This window comes from Canis lupus, chromosome 30 (genome assembly GCF_048164855.1).
Source record: "Canis lupus baileyi chromosome 30, mCanLup2.hap1, whole genome shotgun sequence".
Classification (NCBI taxonomy): domain Eukaryota; kingdom Metazoa; phylum Chordata; class Mammalia; order Carnivora; family Canidae; genus Canis; species Canis lupus.
Genome location: NC_132867.1, coordinates 15,598,688 through 15,621,961, shown reverse-complemented (window position 1 = coordinate 15,621,961; position 23,274 = coordinate 15,598,688). Strand labels below are relative to the sequence as shown.

General features: G+C 35.8%; 1 protein-coding gene and 1 long non-coding RNA gene across 8 annotated transcripts in view; one reads left to right on the top strand and one right to left on the bottom strand.

Moving 5' to 3' along the window:
- Nucleotides 1-23,274, top strand: part of SAMSN1 (SAM domain, SH3 domain and nuclear localization signals 1) — a 137,772-nt gene that overhangs the window by 37,827 nt on the left and 76,671 nt on the right. Inside the window, exons 6-7 of one of the 3 annotated variants that reach the window (XM_072806561.1) lie at nt 1,570-1,650; nt 20,325-20,671. In XM_072806561.1, coding sequence (XP_072662662.1) covers nt 1,570-1,650; nt 20,325-20,671 — 428 coding nt within the window. Of the gene's footprint in view, nt 1-1,569; nt 1,651-19,099; nt 19,186-20,324; nt 20,672-23,274 lie in introns of those variants that run through there. The other 2 variants (XM_072806563.1, XM_072806562.1) reach the window with 2 other exon arrangements.
- LOC140621476 (uncharacterized) overlaps nt 1-23,274 on the bottom strand; it is a 160,800-nt gene that overhangs the window by 108,572 nt on the left and 28,954 nt on the right. The gene's annotated exons all lie outside the window — the stretch shown is intronic.

The window sequence follows — 23,274 nt, the reverse complement described above, 5'->3', positions numbered from 1 at the left end:
ATGTCCAAATTCCTCTACCTCGTACTCATGTGCCCTTAAAATTTCACTTTATTCACCCTTCCAGCCCTACGTCCCCCAACGCTATCTTCAGAATTGTCATTTGACCAATATCAATCTCTACACTTCATTAAATGTATTCCACTTATTCCACACAGTAGGCTAGTGTTTGTCACATTGCCGCTGTATTTTTATTTTTCCTTTTCTTCTCCCTTACCAAACTATATCCACTCTTCTAGCTTCCTCTGCAGTCATACCTCTCCCAGGAGCAGCCTGAGTCATAGTGCTCTCTCCCCATAGTAGCATTCGAATCACTCATTTTATAATTTGCATTGCTATTTAAGTGATGTAAAGCATGGTGCATATGCTCAGCTGCTTCCAGATTCTAGAGCACAGGTGACCACTTTACTGTTCTTTTCCTCTACCCAAAGGGTGTTCTCCAAATTTCATGGTAAAGGAATCAAAAAAGGGAAGAAATGAGGAATGAAGGAACAGAGATGAGAATCTTTCTCCTAAATACAAAAACTTAAACAAACAAAAATGGTTGTACAAACTGCTTCTTGCATCCTGACCCTGTAATGCAAGATCTAGTTGCAAAGAGTCAGATCACAAAACTAGCTTATTTTAAAATTTAAGTATTTTCCGGAATCTTGTGTGATTACTCTGATTTTAAATATTGTTAATGATATAAATAACTCTAAGACTGAGCTGTGAATTTAAAATATCTTTTCACTATTGCTAAAATAGAGATTTGCAGGAAACCTCCCCTCTGTATTTCACTGTGCATGGAGAGTAGGCCTTGCCCACAACCCCTCACACCTCACCCCCTGTAGAATCTGAGACTGACGAATAGCAGGAAACTAAAGTAGTGATTACAAGTAAAGCCTTCAGGCTTGGTGGCCCAGTGATATCTGCAGGCTCAGTAGCCTCATCTGTAAACTAAAGGGCTTAGATTAAGTGAACCTTAAAATTCTGTCCTCTTTTAGCACATGTACATTTCAGATTTACATAAATGGAAACCCTTTTCCAGTGACTGCAAGGGAAATGCTACTACTTTTTGAAAGATTTCATGTAGCTGCAAGCAAATGGATGCCATATTCCAAGCCTTTTACTAAAGCACGCCTAGAACAATTTCAACCTAAATAATCCATGTTGAGAAGACATAAGCCAATGAAGCTCAAAATGTCCAGGGGGGAGAGCTTAGTTTTACAGAATCAGGTGAGGTGATAACATCATGGAATCATAGCGTTTGGGAGTTAGACATGGCTTTTGTAGCTAGTATGCTACTCTTTCATTACTGAGAGGGGAAACTGAGTCCCAGAGAGGTTCCATGCCTTGCTCAGATACTCAGCTGGCCAGTGGCATTCTTCATTTTTATTTCATTAAATTTATATTTTATTTTGATCTGTTTCTTGTGAGAATAACATATCTTTAAGAAAGTAAAGATTTGTTATCTAGGCAATACAGTACTTTTTAATAGATTAATGAAAATAATGAGTATTAAATGGCACTTTAACTCTTAAATCCTGTAATTTCTGATAATCTACATATGACGTTAATCTCTTTTCATAGATCTAAATGAAGATGATTTTCTTTTGAGTAATAACATACATACTTTTCAAGGAAAAAAAAACACAAGGCATTTCCTGTCAGGTAATGTGAATACTCAACATTTGGCGTAGTGTTTTGTGAAAATCATCTTTTTATTGAGCTCTGTAATATTCTAGATGTAGTGTACAATACTTAGTCTTGTAGCTATTTTGCATTTAGATATTGTAGGTTGTTTTGTAATTGATATGCTTACATCTCTGTGAATTGGAATATAAGTGAAAAAATCAAATGATGACTTGAATTAATAAACCATTTTGATTATGTAAAACATTATGTTCTACAGCCTTTTGATAAGTAACTCTGAGCCTGTTAAATTAATGTCCTGGGATTTTCTCTGACAAGACCTATGTTAAGTGCTTAGAACTATCTGACAACCTTCAATGAGGGGCACGCCCCTCGTGTTTTTACATTTGATATAAAAACATATACTATTATAAATTGCATTAATTAGCCCAGGAGTTCAGGTAATTAAGAATGTCTGAACCTTGGGCCTCCCTAATAATAATAACATAACATTAATTAACAGCCAAATAGTTGCTATTCACCCTGTAATGAAAAATAGTATATGAGTCAATAGGGCCAACTCAAGCATCATACTAATTTTTGATATTTTTCTGACAGCCATGGGATTCTCTTTAATCATTCTGATAGTTTTATTAGAAAATTTAGAACTGGCCTTCCTTGGGGCAGTAGCCTGATCAACAGGAAGACAGAACACAGCATCTGAACCATGAGGGGCTATTTGGTGAGAAAAGGCAGGTCACATTCCTAAATCCAGCCTGATTTCTGAGGCTGTCAGAGGCCTTCCAATGGATTAGACAGTGGACCATAACTTGTGATCAGCCACAGTTTCTGCTGGCTGTTCTGAGGCCGCCAGAGCAATAGTAGTGCACTCCTGAGGGAGCTGAGCACATGGTGTGAGTGCCTTCAACCAGTGAGTTCTCCTGCAGTGCATGGTGGAGAGCTCTGGAAAGAGCTCTAAATCTTAGTTTGGCCCTTAGTACCTCCATGATTTGGGGTAATTTACATAATCTCTCTCTCTACCTCAGTTTTCAAGATCTGAAAAATTGGTCTATAAGAACCTTTATCTCATGGCTGGCATGAGAGATTAAGTGAGATACTTTATTAAAGCACTTAGTTTCATGGCTGGCATTCAGGAGATGCTTTAAAAAAATTCAACTGCCACTGTCCCTGAGGCTCCTCTCTTCTCTTCTCCCTCCCATTCCTCCTCCTTTTACTCTTTGCAAGGGCTTGATGACACTTTCACGAGCACAGCTGGCCAATTATTTCTGAAATATGCAGTCTCATTCTCCTAAATTTAGATGAGGCCTCAGATATAGCATGTAAGTGAAACATTGTCTGATAGCCAGGGGAAAAAATGACGGCCGATTTACAGTAAGAGCTCCCCAGACATGTGCTATGCCAAAAGAAGTCCTTCTTTAGGTTTTAAGGAGAAAAATAGAACCATATCTGAGATGTTAAACTTCTTAGAAGAAAAGGGTTAAAGGTAAATCTTTACTATGCCAATCTTTCTGGCATTTTCATTGGCTAAGAAATGATCCTTCTAGAATAGTAACCATTCACTTGTACTATGTAGTTTATCATTGAAGATCAGTTTGGGGAATTCATAAACAGTGACAGACAAGCAGGAGATATCGAATCTAGAAATCTTCATTTGGGAGTGCAGGTTGGTCTTATCTATCTTTAATGTCTCTCTTATACACGATGGGCATTCAATTGAACTTAACTACTTAGGAAACACTTTTTCTGTATGACAGAATTGTGTAATGAAATATTATTAAGAAGTGTCATGCAAATTATTAATCTGTTAACTCCTTGTGACTGAGGAAAAGTAAAAGGACTTTACCCTTTGAAAGATGAGGCAGAGAGGGAACCACTGTCTGGTGTGAAGGGGCAGACTGGCTTATGGGTGGTATCTGTAAGAATGGACTTTGGCATAGAGTGCACCTCTCATCATGGGAGCAAATGACTTAACAGAGCCATGTTTCTCCAGTTGTGGTGTGGGAACTGTATGTATGACAATGAGGGGACTAGGGGGCACCAGGGTGGCTAAGTCAGTTAAGCACCCGACTCTTGATTTTGGCTCAGGCATGACCTCAGGGTCATGAGATGGAGCCGCCCATGGACTCCTTGCTGCTTAGGATTCTCTCTTTCCCTCTCCCTATTTATGAGTGAACTGATGATGCTAAGTACAAAAACTATGAGACTATGGCATCCAGACAGTTGATGGGCACTGTCTACAGATATGGTGCTCCATGTAATTCTGTTTTACAAGCCCAAACTTGACTCATATCTGGTCTGGTCTGGGAAGACAGTAGCCTCACAGAAAAGTTAGTTTTTATTTCATATTGTGAGAATGATTGATATTCATTGTAGAACTTTTTAAAATCATGTAAAAGTAGAAAGGATTAAAATGATGAATAATATCTCAACAGGGTAAATATTTTCATATGGCTGGCTATTCTACTGAATATCATTAACATGGGATAAAGTTCATAGGAAGTAAAATATATTCATAATTATAAGTATCACAGGACTGTGTCTGCAAAATATATTTTGGGTGATAAAAACATTCATAATACAAAATGTAAACATTAACTGAATTACCAATCAGGAAATTCTCAACTAGATATGTTTCCTTCATGTTTTCAAAATAAGAGGAAAGATCTCAGGCATAGAAAAAAATGCAAGGAACCACATAGCAGGGGGTAGGGGTGGGAAGTGTTTATGGGATTCTCTCTCCAATACCGGCTTAGTGCCATGAATATTTCTGACTACTTGTCCTGGAAGAAACCTGCTGGAGAACCCACCTTGCAGGACAATTGCCGATGGGGGAGAGCTTGAAGCAAAGCCAACTGCCTGGTACTGTGATCATTATACCGACCATAAAGAACATCTTGGGGTAACTTGACTCCAGCATTTATTTTTGTATCCTTGTTCTTATTTGTTCTTTTCTGGCAGCATTCAGTTGATGGCTCAGACCTTTTGTAGCATATTGAAAAGGGTATAAAATATGCAGTAATACAGACTTTGGGCTAATATATTTTCAAAAATGTTTCATGCCTCATTTCTCACGTAAATTCTTAGGTTGCTTTCAGCCTTCAGAGCGTCATTCATATTCATGATAGAAAAGAGGGATAACATTTATTACTTTCAGTGCTGGTGATATTAAGCACTGTCAAGCACCCCCACCCAGGACTGCGCCAAAACCTTCTCTTCCTTCAGTGGAAAAAGTGTTGCTGAGTGAATTAATTTTTTAAAATATGTGTGTGTGTGTGTGTGTGTGTGTGTGTGTGTAAGCGTGGGTTAGGTTCCCTTCTAAGGGTTAGATGGCCTTACCCCCATTTCAACCAATTTCTTTTTTGATGTCCTTTTCTGTGGAGACTGCAAAGCTTACATATTTGAATTCTCAGCCTCCCCTGTAGTTAGGGTGGTTGTGGGATCCAGTTCCGACCAGTGAATTGTAGTGAGAAATGCCTGAAGAGGGTTTTCTTTTTGGTGGGGCAAGGGGGAGGAGGGTTAGCAAGGCCTTGCAAGGAGCAAGTTTTGTCCTTTGTTCTCTCCCTGCTGGAAGCTGGGACATGGTATCTGCTGAATTAGCAGCTGTCCTTCCATCATAGGACAAAAAGCACATCTTAAGAATGCTGGAGCAGGCAAAGGCATGGAGCCTGATTCATCAGAGACATTCTTGGGTCACCGCATCAGCACTGGACTGCCTATATTTGGACTTCTTGCTGTGAGGAATCATAAGCCCCACATGTTTAAGCCACTATGGTAGGGTTTTCTGTTCCTCAAAGCTGAACGTTTTCCTCAGAGATACACTTTATTCGTGTAACTGCCACGTTTGCCAGTGTCGAGCCCGAATTGCTCTAAGATATTAAACCACATCTTGCCCACAGAGTTAGTGTCTCAATCTAGCCCTGACTGTGCAATCTAGACTAGTCTCCTCCAGCGTAAGCAGTATCTAGAGTTGAGAGTCAGTCATTTAGTCCTTAATGTGAAAATTGGATTAATAACAAAAAAGAACTTCTTGGCTACATACAGCCCATTGGCAACATACAGACTTAACACTGTATCTAATGCAGCTCACCTTTGTTGGGAAAAACATTCACATCAGATCAAAGTGGGACTGCTTTTTGGTGAGCTGCACTAAGGTCTCCTGACACTAGGTGATGGGGGAGAGTCCTGCAGGGTTATGTTGTGATCTGTTAATGATGGGAGAGGGGGGTCCCCTCATTAGGTTTCATTAGACAGTTTGAGGTGGTTCTAAACAGAGGTGTGAACAAACTGTAAGGCAGGAAAAAAAAAAAAAAACAGGCCAAGATGACAGATTGTTTAAATAGTACTTGCAAGTGTCAACTGAGAAGTAGTTAGTTTTTATGATGGAATATAAAAATGAACAAATTATAGTGTGCATCATTCTTATCTTCAAGTACTTTCTTATCCATTTATATAACTTTGCTACTGTATTAGTTATCTGTTTTCAAATTCCCTCTTCCTACTATCCGGCAGGGGTTTCTGCTCTTTGCTGGTGGCTGTTTGGAGGAATCAGTACCTCATCTTGTTGGCCTTTCCATATGGCTGCTTGAGTGTATCATAGTGTGGCATTTGGCTTCCCCCAGAACGAGCGGTCCAAGGCATAGAGTAAGAAGGAAACCATGATGCCTTTTAAGACAGTCTCAGAAGTCATATGCCATCATTTCTACCTTATTCTATTTGTTATATAATGAGTTATTACATCTAGCTCATTCTAAGGAGAGCTTAGTATGACCCACCTTTTGAAGAGAGCAGTATAAAACAATTTATGAACATATTTTAAAATGACCAAAACTACCTAATAATATTATGACATTATAGATGGAGGAGTTTTCCTATATCTCAAGAGTACTATTATAACTCATTTTACAGATAGGAAGAGTGTAGAGCTCTATTTGTTAGCTAGAAGAAAAATATAGCCTCTCTTTTTAATAGAAGATTTTACAGAGTGGCTTTAGTTGGTGTTAAGGAACACTGAATGTTGGTATGAAATCCACACCTTTGTTTCTGGTGAAATGAAATTAAAATCAGAATAGATTTTCTTAATTAGTATCCGAAGTCATTATCTATCTATTATCTATCTATCTATCTATCTATCTATCTATCTATCATCTATCATCTATCATCATCTATCTATCTATCCATCCATCCTTCCCCTTTTAAATCAAGGAAAAGAGGGTAAGCAGTCCCCATCTCAACTTTTAGTTTATACACAGAAAAATAAATGCCTGGTTCTAGCAAATAAATTTTATGAATGAACTATAGTCTTTTTTTTCTTAAAGATTTTATTTATTTATTCATGAGAGACTCAGAGAGAGGCAGGGATGTAGGCAGAGGGAGAAGCAGACTCCCAGTAGGGAGCCCAATGTGGGTCTCGATCCCAGGACCTAGGATCATGCCCCAAGCCAAAGGAAGATGCTCAGGTGCTGAGCCACCCAGGTGTATAAAATGAACTATATTCTTTAGCCAACCTCTTACTTTAAAAATATACATATGAGTATTTTTCCATTTTGATCATTTTAAAGGTTGAAAGGAATTATTTGAGTATTCCTTATCATTTTTCTCATTTCTAAGAGAATTATGCAATTCAAAAAATGGCTTGTAAACACATTCTGGTAACTTACATTGTGCCAAGAAACAGTTACTGGTGGACATCTTTAAAATATAACACACACGTGAAAACATGGGCCTACTCCTTTACACATTTGCGTGCTATACCCAATGGCAAAATAAAATCTTGCTGCTCAGTTCTAGCTTCAGTCATTTCAACTTTTCTGTTGATTTCTACTTCTTGCCTCCTGGTGCTTGACTAGAATTTGTGGGACTTCTGCTTAGCTTTGGACTTTATAGTAACCAAACTTGCTTCACCTTTATATGAGTTACAACTTTTCACTTTAGACCTGTTAGAGTCTCAGTTTCCTTATATGTGAAATGATGATGAGAAAAATTTCCTAAGATTGTTATAAATATTAAATGAAACAGCATATGTATATTACTCCCAGAAGATGTTCAATGAACATTTGTGTCCTCTTCCAAAACTCTTTTCAATCTCATTGTACTATTTCAGAAGAAAATTTGAAACTCCCTTCTATTCTGTTGTTAACTCCATCCAATGCCCTTTGCTTAATACCAAGGTACATGGATTTTTCAAGTAGATGTCAACAGTGAGGAGCTTACATTGACAAGTACTAAATATAATACAAAAATATCTTGTGCTATGATTCCAGATATTACCTAACTCCAAATGTATATTTGGTTTGAGTTTAAAGTCTATCAGTTTCAAAAAGGATGCCTATTATGTACCTAATAGTGAAGGGCATAAAGGGAATAAGGTATAGACTCCTTTATAAATCACTTTCTTGATCCTAATTTTCTTTCTACCAATTTCAAGTTTTGGATCTTGTGTTGGGACTGGAGTAAGTAAGGGATGGGGAGTGAATCCACTACATATATAATGTATATATACTATATGTACATACATGCACACACATATTCATCTTTATATATATGTATTTGTTGAAATAGTAATCACTGTACTTTGATAACTTGATGATTTTTATAGTTGAGAAAATGGATCCTTTCTCTATTATTTTGGCACCCATGTGCAGTTTTATTTACTTTTTCTTTTTTAAAGAATGTTAAATCAATCTTCTTTTCTTTTTCTAATACTATAGAGGGTAACCTTTAAGTGCTAGAGTCCACCTCACTATCAAAGACATGTAAAACCTACTGCCAATGAAGGGGTAGGAAACTTCTCCCTGAATATGACTATTTAACTAGTTTTTCTGTTTCCGAATAATTTTAATCCAATGAGCATTATTTTCTATAGTCTTTATTATATTTGCCACATGGAAGTGTTTTTAGAGAATATAGAAGACTCATCCTTATTGAGAAATTTTCTGACTTAAGCAAAAAGCAGTACCTTTAAAGAAGAGTGAGTTTTTAATGTAAAAATGTTCCCCCAAATTTAGCAATTTCTCCTGAGATAAGGAAAGCTGTATAGTGTTAAAAATTGTATCCATCCTCATGTGCCAACTCTGTCTTACAATATTAAAATCCTCAGATCACATTAACTATCTTCCTTTCCTTGTTGGGCCATTTCTAAACAGAAGTTCAGGGAAAGGACATATTTTAAAAGGTACAAAAATAAATAAATAAAAGGTACAGAAAACTTCAAGAACACTCATGTACATCAGCTCATCTTGTAGTTTATAGACCTAAATCAACTGTAAGTTCTCTTTACAACTATTTTTTTCAGACTTGCTTTTGGGAACACTACTAGCTAAATTATACAGATTTATGTGATTATTCTTTCCTAAAATGTAATATAACTTTTCAGATTCTTTGGCAAATAACTACCTCCAATAAATCATGTTTCTTTATGTAGGTATGAATTGATCATTTCACATATCTCCTCTCGCAGCACTCTCTTCCCAAAGATAATTAACATGTTAACATCTAAATTTCTATAATAGTTTTCTTCTCAACAGTAGCTTTTTGCCTAAGGGATGATAGCTATCTAGGTAGGAAGAGGTGATGAAAAGGTACTATTTAAATATTACTTCTATTTCCTGAAACACTACTGTACTCTGCCTTGCTGGTCCCATGCTTTCTAAGTTTTTAATAACTAGTTAAATATCAAAGAGCTATAGGAATAAAAACAACAACTGAATCCTGATGAATACAAAAAGGACTTCCCAGATGAAAATAAAGCTATGCATTTGTGAGGACTAAGAAGTAACTTAGAAACAGAATCAAGCAAACTATCAAGAGACCTAGAGCTATCACTCTGCTCTTAGGTTACTAAATTCACATTTCTGTGCCTTAGTTTCCTCTTTTTGAAGGTAAAGTATTGGACTAGATGAATACAAAGACTTATTTAAGCTCTAATAATCTACGATCAATAGTTGCTCATTCTCACTTTCTCCTTGATATTCTTCTGAGGTCCAAGAGTTGGACATAAAGTAATTAAAGGAGATACTTATCTAGTTTAATGTTCTTAAACTTGTTAGAGGAACAATGAATTCTTGTGATCCAGCTCATTTTATAGAAGCACAGAGAAGTAAGGTGGCTCGCTGAAGTTCACATGGCTAGTCACAAAGCAGAACACTGAAAAGGAGCCATGTATCTATAGCCCAGAGCTGGTTCTATCAAACAGGTCATTTTTTGTTTATTTATTGTGTAGATTAACTATAAGTCCTAGATACAAGGATTGTATTTTTTTCTCAGTAATTTTCTATACCCGTAAGTCATTGTCTGTTAGGAATTTAGCAGATGCTTAATAAAAATATTAATTTGTATATGAGCACTTAAATTTCCTACCACACACATTTTTGGATTAGCCAGAGGATGTACCCAAAAAGAAAAATATTCATAGGAACAATTCTAGAAATTTCTTCCAAATTTCAGAGCAGAGGATATTGCGCGGCAAGTAAACTCAGATTCGTGTAATCCAGGCCGCTCCGAGCTGGTTTTGCAGCATCTCCATACCAAAAGTCTGACCCTAAATTATGGGTAATGAGCAACGAGCAGTCTTGGCAACTCATACAAAAGTGGGGAAAGATTACTATGGAGTTGTAACTTCCTTGTGCCAGGGAAAATAGAGCTGATGTGGCACATTATTCCAAGACCAGAACTGTGAGCACCAAAATCTGCTTGAGAGGAGGCAGAAGGAGCCAGAAACCTGTATTAGAACTTGAATAGGTGATTTGTATTTATACAGTGAGATAAGACTGTTACATAAAAGGCTTTGTTAGACATGCTAAATTACACTGTTCAAATGCCTCTTAATCCTCTAGGCAAGTGCATTTCCCTTCCCCACATTACCTTATGCAATCTTTCTCTCCTGCGAATAACCATCACATTTTATTTGTACTTCTCACATGACACACATTAACCTTTTCCTTCAGATGTATTTTTTTAGAGATTTTATCTATTTATTTTGAGAGAGAGAGAGAGCAGGAAGAGGGAGGGGCAGAGGGAGAAATAGGCTCCCCGCTGAGCTGAATGACTGGCTGGATCCCAGGATCCTGAAATCATGACCCCTGCCAAAGGCAGATGCTTAACCGCTTAACCGACTGAGCCACCCAGGTGCCCCTCTCTAGATGTATTTTTTTTTTTTTTTTTACTAACTGTTCAATTCACATATATTTATTAAGGATATTAGAGACCAAGCTTGAGATGTGCAAAAATAACTCTGGAATCCCAAAAAACTCATTCTTTTAGTGGTCTTTTAGTGGAACAAACAAGCACAGGAACAGACTACTGTTTTGTTTTTTAAATCATTTATACTAAGCAATGAGCATCACAAAGCACACACGCACACACAAAAAAAAAAACCACACAAAATATCTTACTCTCCTTTGTGTCTCTCACAGATTAGGTACTCAGTAAATGTGTGTTGATTGAATAAATATTTTGTCTTCTAGGAGAATATATTCTATTTCATTAATTCATTCATTCAAGTGCCTATTCATTCAGGGCCTTTTGAAAAATTATGCCTAACCTTGTTTTAAGTATTGGCCCAGTGTTAATTTTAATTTCTATTACTGAAAAAAATAATACGTTTTAAAATCACAATTATATAAGAATACTTAAGATCAACATGGCAATTTTTCCACCAATTATTTTTCAATCAATATTTCATTTGTATAAATGAATTATTTTCAAATTGTCTTTTTAGTTAGTTGTAGTTCCAAGAAAGTAGTAAAATCATTCTCTTAAATGAGACTTGTTTGTTTTCACATGATTGCAATGACTGATTCTAGTTCATAATTCTTTTGGTTTTATTACTGTCCATTGAGTTATTAAATGCAAATTGATCATCATGACCTTATAGATTATCTTTTTAGTGTGTTTTAAGTCATAAGTAAAGAGTACTCCCTTTTATATAGAAGAGAATGGATACACAGCTTTGGGGTTTTAATAATCTCAGCACTTAAAGCTAATTATTTTTGTTTTTACCATGGAAATAACTTTCCTCATTTTTATCTAGTCCTTAGGTATCTTTCTTTTCAAGTGACTAGGAAGAGATTCATAGTAGAAAAACAGGATATTTATGTGTTGCTCGGCAGAAATAGATTTAATTACAAAAACCTATATTCTAAACATATTTTTAAATTATAGAATTTTTCCTAATTATGGGAGTAATATATCTTCATTGTAGAAAACTTGGAAAATGCAGAGTATTTAAAGAGGAGGAAAAAGCCACTTAGAGTGGTGTTTGTACTTTTTATACAAAGTTACATACTGATTTTTCACTTAATATAGTGTATTGAGAGCATTAAAAACAAAATGTATTTGTAAAGCCCTAAAATTGGTAGATCTTTAGTAACTAAGTGAAGGGTCAGAGGACTCAGAACCTCAAAAAATTGTCAATGCAAAATACATGAAACTGAGATTTAATTTCAGGGAGTTCATTACAGCCTTTCTTTAAAATAAAACAAGATATTAATTTTAAAAGATTTCTATTTCCCCTGTTGAGGAAATTATGTGAAATAGACATCAGTGATCAGGCTTTTTCATTTGAATACTTGTTAAAGAGGTCACGAGAGAGGAACAGTTTTCTAAGTCAGAAGAACAAGAAAAGAACAAAGTCTATCATGTTACTTTCCAACTAGCTTTTCATTAGAAGGATAAAGGGAACACAATTCAGACAGTTAGGTGACCTGGATTTAGTTAGTATCTATAAGCCTAAATTATCCTGTGTGAACAGAAGAGATACTACTGAAAAAAAATTTAAGTTCCCTTGTAGTGAAACAAATATAAGAAAGAAGATATGTGTGTGTGTGTGTGTTTATGAGGTGTTTAATATACATATATATTCATGTATTTACCTCTGCACATAAATATATAACATATAAATAAGAAAAATAAAAGAATATATTTATATGTAAAAGAGAATTGGAATATAATTCTTAGAGTGTCTACTTGATACTTATCCTCTATTTGAGAACCATATTTAACTTATTAAACAAAACTGTGGATTTAGTTGCTCTTAATTTAGCTGTCAATCTTAGATAACTAGTAATTATGCTGGCTTCTAAAAATCTTGTGAGAAAGGACATTGGATTAAAAGTCGGAATACTTGATTCTCATCCTAGCTCTATTATTAATGAATTATCTTTCTCTGGATAAGCCACTTAGCTTCTCTGGTTTTTCTCATTTTTTAAATAGGCTGGTAGACTAGATGTCCAAGTTCCATCCCAGCTCATAATATATGGTTGTAAGATTAATCCAGTTCAATAATTCATTGATGCTATTTCTAAAAATTATTCTGTCATCCTAATAGTCAAGCAAAGTGTCAGAAAGTGAGGTGTATTTAATCTAACACTTCTAATAAAATTTTTACATTATTTAAGGAATGTGAGTAAAATGACCTAAAGGATATGCACATTTATATATGAAAGATAGAGTATATACATAGTAAAATACATTTATGAAAAATATTTTAACTTATATTCACATATAATTGCCATTTTGTTAGAGGAAAATTATAAGTAAACTAAATGCAATACTTTTATCTCCTCTCATTCTCAATCCCTAATTCTGTTTTTTGCATCATTACTTTTTTTTTTTTAATTTAAATTCAATTTGCCAACATATAGTATAACACCCCGTGCTCATCCTATCAAGTTCCCCCTCAGTGCCGGTAACCTGGTTACCCCATCCCCCCACCCACCTTCCCTTTCACAACCCTTTGTTTGTTTCCCAGAATTAGGAGTATCTCATAGTTTGTCACCCTCGCTAATTTTCCCTACTCAGTTTCCCTCCTTTCCCTTATAGTCCCTTTCACTATTTCTTATATTCTACATATGAGTGAAACCATATGATGATTGTCCTTCTCTGATTGACTTACTTCACTCAGCATAATACCCTCCAGTTCCATCCACGTTGAAGCAAAGCAGTACAATTGCTGGGTCATAGGGCAGGTCTATTTTTAACTTCTTGAGGAACCTCCACACTGTTTTCCAGAATTGCTGCACCAGTTCACATTCCCAGAAACAGTGCAAGAGGATTCCCCTTCCTCCACATCCTCTCCAACATTTGTTGTTTCCTGTCTTGTTAATTTTATTCTCACAGGTGTGAGGTCGTATTTTATTGTGGTTTTGATTTGTATTTCCCTGATGGCAAGTGATGTGGAACAGTTTCTTCAGCATCATTACCTTTTAAAGAAATAGATTTTACCAAATCAAATCCTCATCCATTCTTTCATTCACTTCATATTATTACTTCAACTAATTCATACAGAGTACCAACTATCAACAATGTTATAGTACTAAGAATACTGCATGGCACCTATATGGAAGGTTATGGGGTTTCTGCCTTCCAATGCTGACAAAAAAACATAAATCTGAAATTGTGGGGAAAGCCATGAAGGTAAAAGGATAGGGACCTAATTTGGACTTGGGAGTCAGGAAAGATCTTTCTGAAAAAATGAAATTTAGGGTGAAACTCCAGGGGTGAGTAGGAATTAACCAGGTCAGAAAAATGAGAATAAGCTCCCCAGGCAGAGAGAGCAGCATACATAAGAATACTGAGAAAAAAAGAGCACTGGAATTTAGGAATCTAAACGTCTTTACCTTGTGAGTATGAAGGGAGCCTGGACACGTGGACATAGGTCTTATAGACCCAGTCAAATATTTTGGATTTGATTTCAAGAATACTGAGGGGACACCTGAGTAGCTCAGAGGTTAAGGGTCTGCCTTCAGCTCAGGGCATGATCCCAGATCTGGGGATCAAGTCCTGCATCGGGCTCCGTTGCAGGGAGCCTGCTTCTTCCTCTGCTTGTGTCTCTGCCTCTGTCTGTCTCTCTCTCTGTCTCTCATGAATAAATAAATAAAATCTTAAAAAAAAAAAACACTGGGAAGTTTTGCAGTAATTTAAACAAGGTAGTAATATCATCAGATTTACATCTTCGCAGAGAACTCCAACATTGTATTATGAATCAACTGAAGAAAGGCAAAAGTTAAAAGGAAACCAGTTACAGACTTGGCAGTAGTTTCAATGAGAGATTAAACTAGGGTGAAAAAGATTCAAGACTCACTTAAATGACCTATTCAAGAATAGACCAAACTCAGTAATGGAATAGACCCAAATTTAGTAACAGAAAAAAACATAAGTAAACAAAGGAGAGGTAAGTGGCAAAAGTGATAATCTGATTTATGGAATGTGCATGAGGGTGGATGAAGATGGTACTCACTGAGTAGACGACCAGATGAGAATCATGTCTGGGGGTGTAGAGGTCAGTCTTAATAGTGCTTATAGTCATTTTAGAGAGACAGTTGTATATGTGAGTCTGAAGCTCTGAAGAAACCCCTGGAGAAATAAATTGGGAACCATCAGCATATAAGTAGCATTAAGAGGTGTGTGTGTGTGTGTGTGTGTGTGTGTGTGTGTGTGTGTGTAGGTGAGAAAAAAAATGATGGTAATATTAGATGAGGGCCCAGAGCTAGTTGTAAAGGAATTTAAGCATTTAATTTTGAGAGAAAAGGATTTGTTAGCACACGAGTTAGTGAAAGACCAACCAGAAAAGGTGAAAGGAAAACTAGAAGCCAAGAAAAGAAAGTGTTTCCTGCAGGTCATTATGGTCAATATTGCCGCATACAAGCAATAATGGAGCTTGAGAATGGTTCACTGGGAAACAAAAGCAATCTAATTGGGATGGTAGAGGCAAAAACTGATTGACAAGTACATGGAAGGGAGTTGAAAGGATGAGAAATTAGAAGAATTTAAAAAAAAAAAGCATACACGGTTAACTTTTCTGAGAAGCATATCGGGGAGCAGAAAGAGTGGTAAATAAAATATGGTGAATTAAAGATGGATAAGATCAGAGCATATTTGGTTGCTTTTGAGAAAATCCCTTGAAAAGAAAGATGATCAAAATTCAGTAAAGAGGGGAAGATGAATAAAAATGGAAACCAAATGTGTCACTATCCTGATTAAGACAAATACATGTTCCTCAGCCTGTTCCAGAAAAGCCTCTGGAGGACCCTTTGTCAGGTCTCTGGCTCATCCTAAGACACTCTCCCCTCCGTTCCCTTCCTTTGGTATATGCTAAGAATTCTTCCAGGAGGTTCAGTTTTAGAATCTTTGTACAATGGGCAGCCCGGGTGGCTCAGCAGTTTAGCGCAGTCTTCAGCCCAGGGCGTCATCCTGGAGACCAGGGATGGAATCCCATGTCAGGCTCCCTGCAGGGAGCCTGCTTCTCTCTCTGCCTGTCTCTGCCTCTTTGTGTGTCTCTCATGAATAAATAAATAAAATCTTTAAAAAAAAAAAAAAGAATCTTTGCACAAATCGCATCCCTGCAAGAATTCCCCCCTGCTATACCTGAGCTGCCCTTCTTTGTCATGCAAATCTTAGTTCTGGAAAAGTCCCACCTGACCATCCACTGAATTCAAAACTGTCTCCACATCTTCACATCTTGTTCCTTCTTATAATTCAGGCCTCAGTTTCAGTATCCTTAGTGAGACCGCCACACCCTCCCCATCACCCAACATAAATTTGTAACCCTCCCCATCCACAGTCATGTTTTTAACTGTTAGCATAACATATGTCACATTTTCTTGTTTATATATGTGTTTATATGTTTATGGTAGGTCACTTCCCTCTAAAATGTAGAGTATATGAAAACAGGGGTCTCATTTTACTTGCTCAATGCCATATACCCAGGATGTGTGATACTGCTTGGCATACAGTGGTGTGCTAAATAAAAGTTTGTGGATTGGTTGAATGGTAAATTCAATTTACAAGTCTTCTTAGAAGATATCTGGAAATTAAAAGGCTCAATACTATAAGTTTTAATCAAATCCAGCACAAACACACAGGTAACAGATTAGGGGACTATAGTGACTAACATAATTTTGAAAATATTCTAAAAGATTTCTTTTTAACAGATAATCTTAATGATTCTATGTCTCTTATCATAATATTTACTCTAACTTTCATCCCTCAGGTATGTACCACCTGATAGCAAGAGACGGTTTTTTTGAAAGTACTTTGCCATTAGAGAGTATTCAGTCCAGTGTAAGAAAATTTACTACAGATAATCCTTTTGGTGGATAAAATATATATATGAACTCAAGAGTATATTTACATTTAGCAAACATTATCTAGCCATGTACTATCCTAGACATATGGGATTCAAAAATGAATAAAATGATCTGTGTTAACTCAAAGATCCGTGAGTGATTAAAGATACAAAAGTTAATGAGATTGTGCTTTAAAAAGACTATGATACAGTCTGAATGAAATAAAAAGAGGTCAGTTTGTTTTAACACCTCTGCTCTATGAGATCTCACATGCATGAATTTAGACTCTATACAAATGCTTCCATTCCTCCAAGGGGCAAATCATTAATATGAAACTCATTTACCTCAGTATATAACACCTATCCCTATATCAAGTGAAAGTCATTTTCACAAGGGGAGGGAGAAAGCCATTTTTGATGCCAGTGTTTCAGAGGAGCAATTAAGCATTGGCTGTATTAGGAGGAGGTTGCCATATGAAAAGAAGTACAACAAAGAAAATCATCATGCTCAATGGTCGTGCAATGTCACCTTATTATTTCTGGAAGGGCCTAAAGATTAGAAAATGACTCTTCTTGAGTTACAGGGCCTATAAAACTGAGTAACTTAGAAAATACTGAAAAGGAATTCAGGAGAAAATAATACCAAAATAAATAGCAATAGAAATTGTGTTGAGCTGAGCATGACCTTTGGAAAGAGAGGGAATATTTTGCATATCTAAGAAAAATCTCATCATAGGCCTCCCTGAAAGATTAAAATGATTTCAATATTTTCCCACTTATTTAATGCAAACAGGTATGGCTTGCTCTGACAAAACATCACATTTCCTACTTAGGTGCTATTATGCAGAGACAGAATATCAAGTTTATACTGGTTGCTCAAAGTCATTCTTAAAGACCAAGAGTAAGTGCTGAAAATAATGATTGGAAATGTTTGTGTGCCAGAGATCCTTTTCTTGCAAACATTTCTTTGGGCTTAGTCTCTCTTAAATGATTGGAAAGCACTATTATCAATATATCTCATTCAAATATTAATGAGGAAGCAAGTCATTCACCTTTTGGAAACTGCAGTATCTATTTAGATGTCATTTATCAGCTGTTCAGTGGAAAGAATGAGGCAAAAGCAGAGGCAAAAATATTTCTGAGTCCAGAGATTTCTGTATGAAAAACAAGTGTTCCTCTATGTATTACTTCATATCTAGTTAACAGCACAGAATACCATCATTTGACCAATTAGTATTAAATTTAGCACATAAAGTATTAGTTTCCAAAATATTTTGAAATCGTTAAGAGTAAGCTATCCTAAATACAGTAAATAAAATCAACATAAATACAAACTAGTTTGTGATGTTAAACTAGTGGGAAGTGTTTCTGTATCTTTCAAAGAAATTTTGAGTCATTACGCAGTATTAATTCTTCTATCTATATTTTTTGCTATAACAAAACCAGTGACACTTACAAACTGAAGCATAATACAGAATGCCCTGGCTGTTTTGTTTTGTTTTTGCTCAGTGTCTATCTCCTAAAAAGTAGGAGGCTGTTTAAAGAAAAGTATATTATTTGAAAACATTTCATACTTAAAATGTAATTCTGTTTTATCAGAAATTTCCAAACAGAAAAATGAAGAAAATCTGAGTTTTGCTTTCTTGTGTGTGCATGCCCTCAATCTGTTCCAACACTCAAAAGGAGCAACTTTAAACCTCTCATTCCTTCTTTGTTATCCTGCAAAGACCTTGTTCCTTTCCACTATTTCACACTGAGCACGAGCAACTCATTTATAGATAGCTCCAGATTCAATCCATGTGGCTGGATTTTGAAGTTAAAAAAAAAAACGGAAAAAGTAAAAAACGCCCTGCTTTAGTATGACTGGCCAGTTGTAATATATTTTACAAGTTTGAAACCAAAAAAATGGTCTGCTTTCAAGTTATTGCTTAAAATTGTCTCAGGCTACAGGTTTTAAGGTCACGTTATTAATTTTCCCACATTTATGATCTCGACACATTTTATATTTGATCTTTTGTGAAGAATAATTTGTCTTTACCTTGAGCTGTGTTTGTGCTAGGCTGTAAAATCAGGTGACCCAGTCAAATCAGTGGGAACGTTAAAGAGACTACAGAAACTGGTTCAGACCAAGAAAGACAGGGTGTCCAGTCTGAATGAGATGAAACCTACATTCATAAATCTCCATAAGTAAGAAGTCAAAATGCTGCAAAAAGTTCTTTGAGAAGGGAACTGGGTTAGCATATATTAAATGAAGGCCATTTTGATAAGGCCTTAAAATGATCATTAAATGTTGAGGGTTTTTAAATTACCAATTTATTTATTTGTGAAACAGATATTCTTACCCTATTACTGAATTTTGCTTTATATGCCCCATTTCTCCTTCCCTTCAAGACCAGACTCAGGGATACAGTGAGAGAAAGAGATAAGAAGGGTCAGCACTATCCACTATCCTCATTCTTTGGCCACAGAAAACAGTATTTATCAATTCTGATGTGAGTACAGCAAAATGGCATATCATGACATGCAACTTGGATGTTCATTTATTTACGCACGATTACATACTATTAATCATAATCTTTTACTTACACCAGTTAAATGTTTTAACTAAAAGAGATTCAATGATATGGTACAATTTACTATGGGTAACATATATTTCTATTTTCTGGAACTGTTTTGTATATTACCAGAAATTTCATCAGACCCTTCACCATATGTAAATATAGGTCTTACTAATCAATTATATACTATAAATATATACCTTCTTTTTGTTGTATTCTCATCTGTTTTTCCATTTCCAAAATATTTCACCATGAGAAACACTGTGTACATAAATCTCTTTATAGATTTGTATTAAAAATACTAATATATCAATAGGATTTCAGCCCATGTCCACTGAGATTTCATTATTTTTATGTAAAGGGAATATTTCATTTACTTCCTTATGATGTGCTCCACACATATTACCTCAAAAAATTTTTTTAAGAATTTAATAATATAAAAAACAGAATTTAATAATATAAGCACACCATATTATGTTGATACAATGTGTGGAATTTTTTTTAATTTGTAATTTTTCTCGAATATCTTTCAGTATATTATTTTCACGTGGCTTTCAAGCATTGTAGTTAAACTGAATTTAATCATTATATACAGTTTCAAAATGTTCTGGGTAAATGTCTTTATAAAACAAGTCATTGGGCTCCTGAATGGCTTAGTCAGTTAAGTGTCTGCCTCCTGTTCAGGTCATGATCCCGGGGTCCTGGGATCAAGCCCCCCATCAGGCTCCCTGCTCAGCAGGGAGTTGGCTTCTCTGCCCCCCCCCCACCGTTTGTCATTTCTCTCACTCTCATGCTCGTGTCTCTTTCTCAAATAAATAAATAAATAAATAAATAAATAAATAAATAAAATCTTTAAAAAAAAAACCTTAAAAAAAAAGCAAGTCATTTACTATACAAAGGATTACTCTTCAAAGAATTGCAATTATAAACTATTTTGTGAAATTAAATGACTTCCTGGCTTATTCTATGGTGTTCATTTATTTCTACTATATAAAAGGAAATATAATACTCATAATTTCTACATGTGCAAAATTATTAGACAGATCTACTTCTTATTTTTCTTTGTCATTCAGAAGATGAAGATGAAACACTGGTTTCCTGTATGAAATTAGCCAAATCCCAAGGAAAGAAAATTAATAACGTTAGCACAAGGGGAGAAACGGAGACTGGACTGAATTCTATTTCTGCATCACTGGCTAGATCCAGTACTTCACCTGGATGCAATTTGGCAGAAATGTTATCCCACAATGAAGGTGAAGTTCAGAAGTGGACCAGCTGGCAGCCTTTTCCAGAAAACCCTCTCTGGACATGTGTTGATTTCCAAATTGCCCAAATTGGAACTTGGAACAACTGTTCCCACTGTACTCACCAACCACAACTTAAGTCTTCATGGACAGATATGGATCTCCCACATTCTTGGGTAAGTTTGTGAACTAAAGAAATGTGTCATCTCACCTGGATGTTTGTACCAGCAGGAAATAAACAGATAACAAAAGTGCTAATCAGTCAAATTCATCAGTGTCAGGAAAGTTACTAGAACTAGAGTTGTCTTTCCAAAAAGCAATGAAGCTCTCATGACTTTTCCTATCATCTTACTAATGTGTATGTTCCTTGTGTTCAAATAAATTTGCTACACAGCGTTGTTTAGAGATTCTTTTTTAGTTGAAGGAAGACTTTGGATGTTGATTCAGATCAAGATGTGGATTGAATTGTCTAACTCATTGCAGTAATGAAGTTTCACTGACAAATAATAGCTAATTTAAATAAGCATTTTCTGTGTGCCTGCCATTCCTCTAAGCACTTTCCTATTTTATTTAAATCTCACAACAACCCTGTAAGATAGGGAATGTTATTCTAATACTAAGTCCCCCACTTTACAATCGAGAAAAATGAGGCACAAAATAGTTAACAACAGGTCTAACAAAAAAGCTAACAAAATGTCACAGAGCTAACAAAAAGTGGAGACAAGATCTAGAATCTAGACAGTCTAATGCTAAGGATACTGCTTTTAGCTGACATAGTATTTCCTGTACACTAAACTAGGCCCTAACGCTATATGGTATGAAAGAAAAAGTATGGACTCTGGAATTACATAAATCTGGGTTTGGATCCAAGCTCTGCTCCTTGTTTGAGTTGGGCAAATTATTTAAAACCTTTTCATCTTAATTTTCTCAATTTTAAGATGGAAATAGTAATACTAAATTTATGAGACAATCGAGAAACCAAAATTAAATAATACAAACATCCTAAGACCTAAGAGCAACTTTTTTTCCACCTTGACTGTAAGTTTCTTAAGGCAAGTATTTTATACCTTTATTCATGACAGTTCTTGGTCATTTGTGCTTATAGTCAATTCATGGAACAACTTTGTGTTTCCAGGAACCTGACTCTACGCCATTTTGTTTTAAGAGTCGGTCTCTCATCAGACAGAGGCCATATTTTGGGGTGCATTTAGGGCCCTCTGAAGAGGCTTGTGGCCCTTTACACCTTTCAAAACTTGTGTATTAAGTTAGGTCTTTGCAGGCTAGAGCTAAAGTAATCTGTGTTCAAAGTACCGCATTAAATATTACAAGTGTTTAGGAGCACACTTGGAATGGATAAAGTGTCCAACATCAGTTACTTTTAGGAGCATCTCTCCTATTTCCTTGTCTTCATCTTCTCTTTTGGGGCCACTGGGCTTTGCAGCCTTCTGCCTGGAGTATTTTCTTAGAGAGCTACTGGTAATATAATCAGGAATTTCTGAAGACTTCCCTTGACAGCTTCAGAATTGGGATCAAGAATGATGACTGCTTGGCAAGTAGCAAAGCCGGTGTAAGAATCTAAATTCACATATTTTGAGCTTCTTTCAGGAGTAAAATCTGGAGCCCTTAACAGCGGTTCTGTATTTTAGTAGCCTAGCCTCCATTTAACTTTTCGCCTTTGTCTACAACTTCCTTGTGCTTTTCCTGTGCTGGACTGACAATGGAATGATTTGCTTCTTCCTGATGACTTGTTTTGTACTTTCCCGCCTCTCTGTCTTTGTGTTTATGTATTGGCCTCTTCCTACCATATTGTTCTCACCTACGTTCTAACCAGGACACTAGCCCATAAAGCTCAGACCACTTTGTCCTTTAGAAAGATTTCCTGGGTCATGCCAGATAGAATTAATCACTCCTTCCTTTGAACTTCGAGAAAACATAAGGGCATTATTCTTTCATTATAGATTTATCAAACATATATTGGCATCCCTGTATACCACTTTGCAATATTAGGCTCTGGGGATACAAAGCCAAACAATACGTACACTGCCCCTGTCTTCACGGAGCTTACCGTATTCCACCTATAGTGGAATTAGTTGAGCATTTGTTTATTTGCTATCAGTAATTTATCTTTGTATCCTCCATTGTCCCTAGGATATCATGGGTCTTCAATTAATATTTGAGTGGCATTTGCTAACTAATGAGTGGAGTTTTAGAAACCAGGGCACTTTGTTTCCATACATCTACATAAGATATTTGTTCTTGTTCTTCTGTTCTTATATTAATCTGGTTATACTTAAAAGTTATTGTGTATGTGTGTCTGTGAATGTGTGTCTAGATTGAAGTATATATACATAGTAACAGTTTTCTTTCTTTTTTTTGGTGGTGGTGGTTTTGTCTATTTTAGTACATAACTCAATGATTAAGTAAATGAATTTTATCTGCAGAAGGTCAAACGTATCTACAGAATATTCAGAATTTCAGATGATAATGTTCAGTATTTGTGACAGGAAAACCTCGCTGGATTTGGAGAGAGGGTTCAAGAACATGCTAGAGTTAAATTGGTTTGGTAAACTTAATGAGACCACTTACACTCAGGGATTTGAGACACAGAATGAAAGAAGTTGGATGAGTGCAAATCATTATTTTTATATTCTACACATATATTCTATAATAATACCAAGTGAAAAATACCCCGTTTCATTTTAGCATAGCTGGTATTTTTTTTCTGTAGTAATTGCAGGGTTATTATTTAGGTTATACTTTCACTTTCCTTCTATAGAAG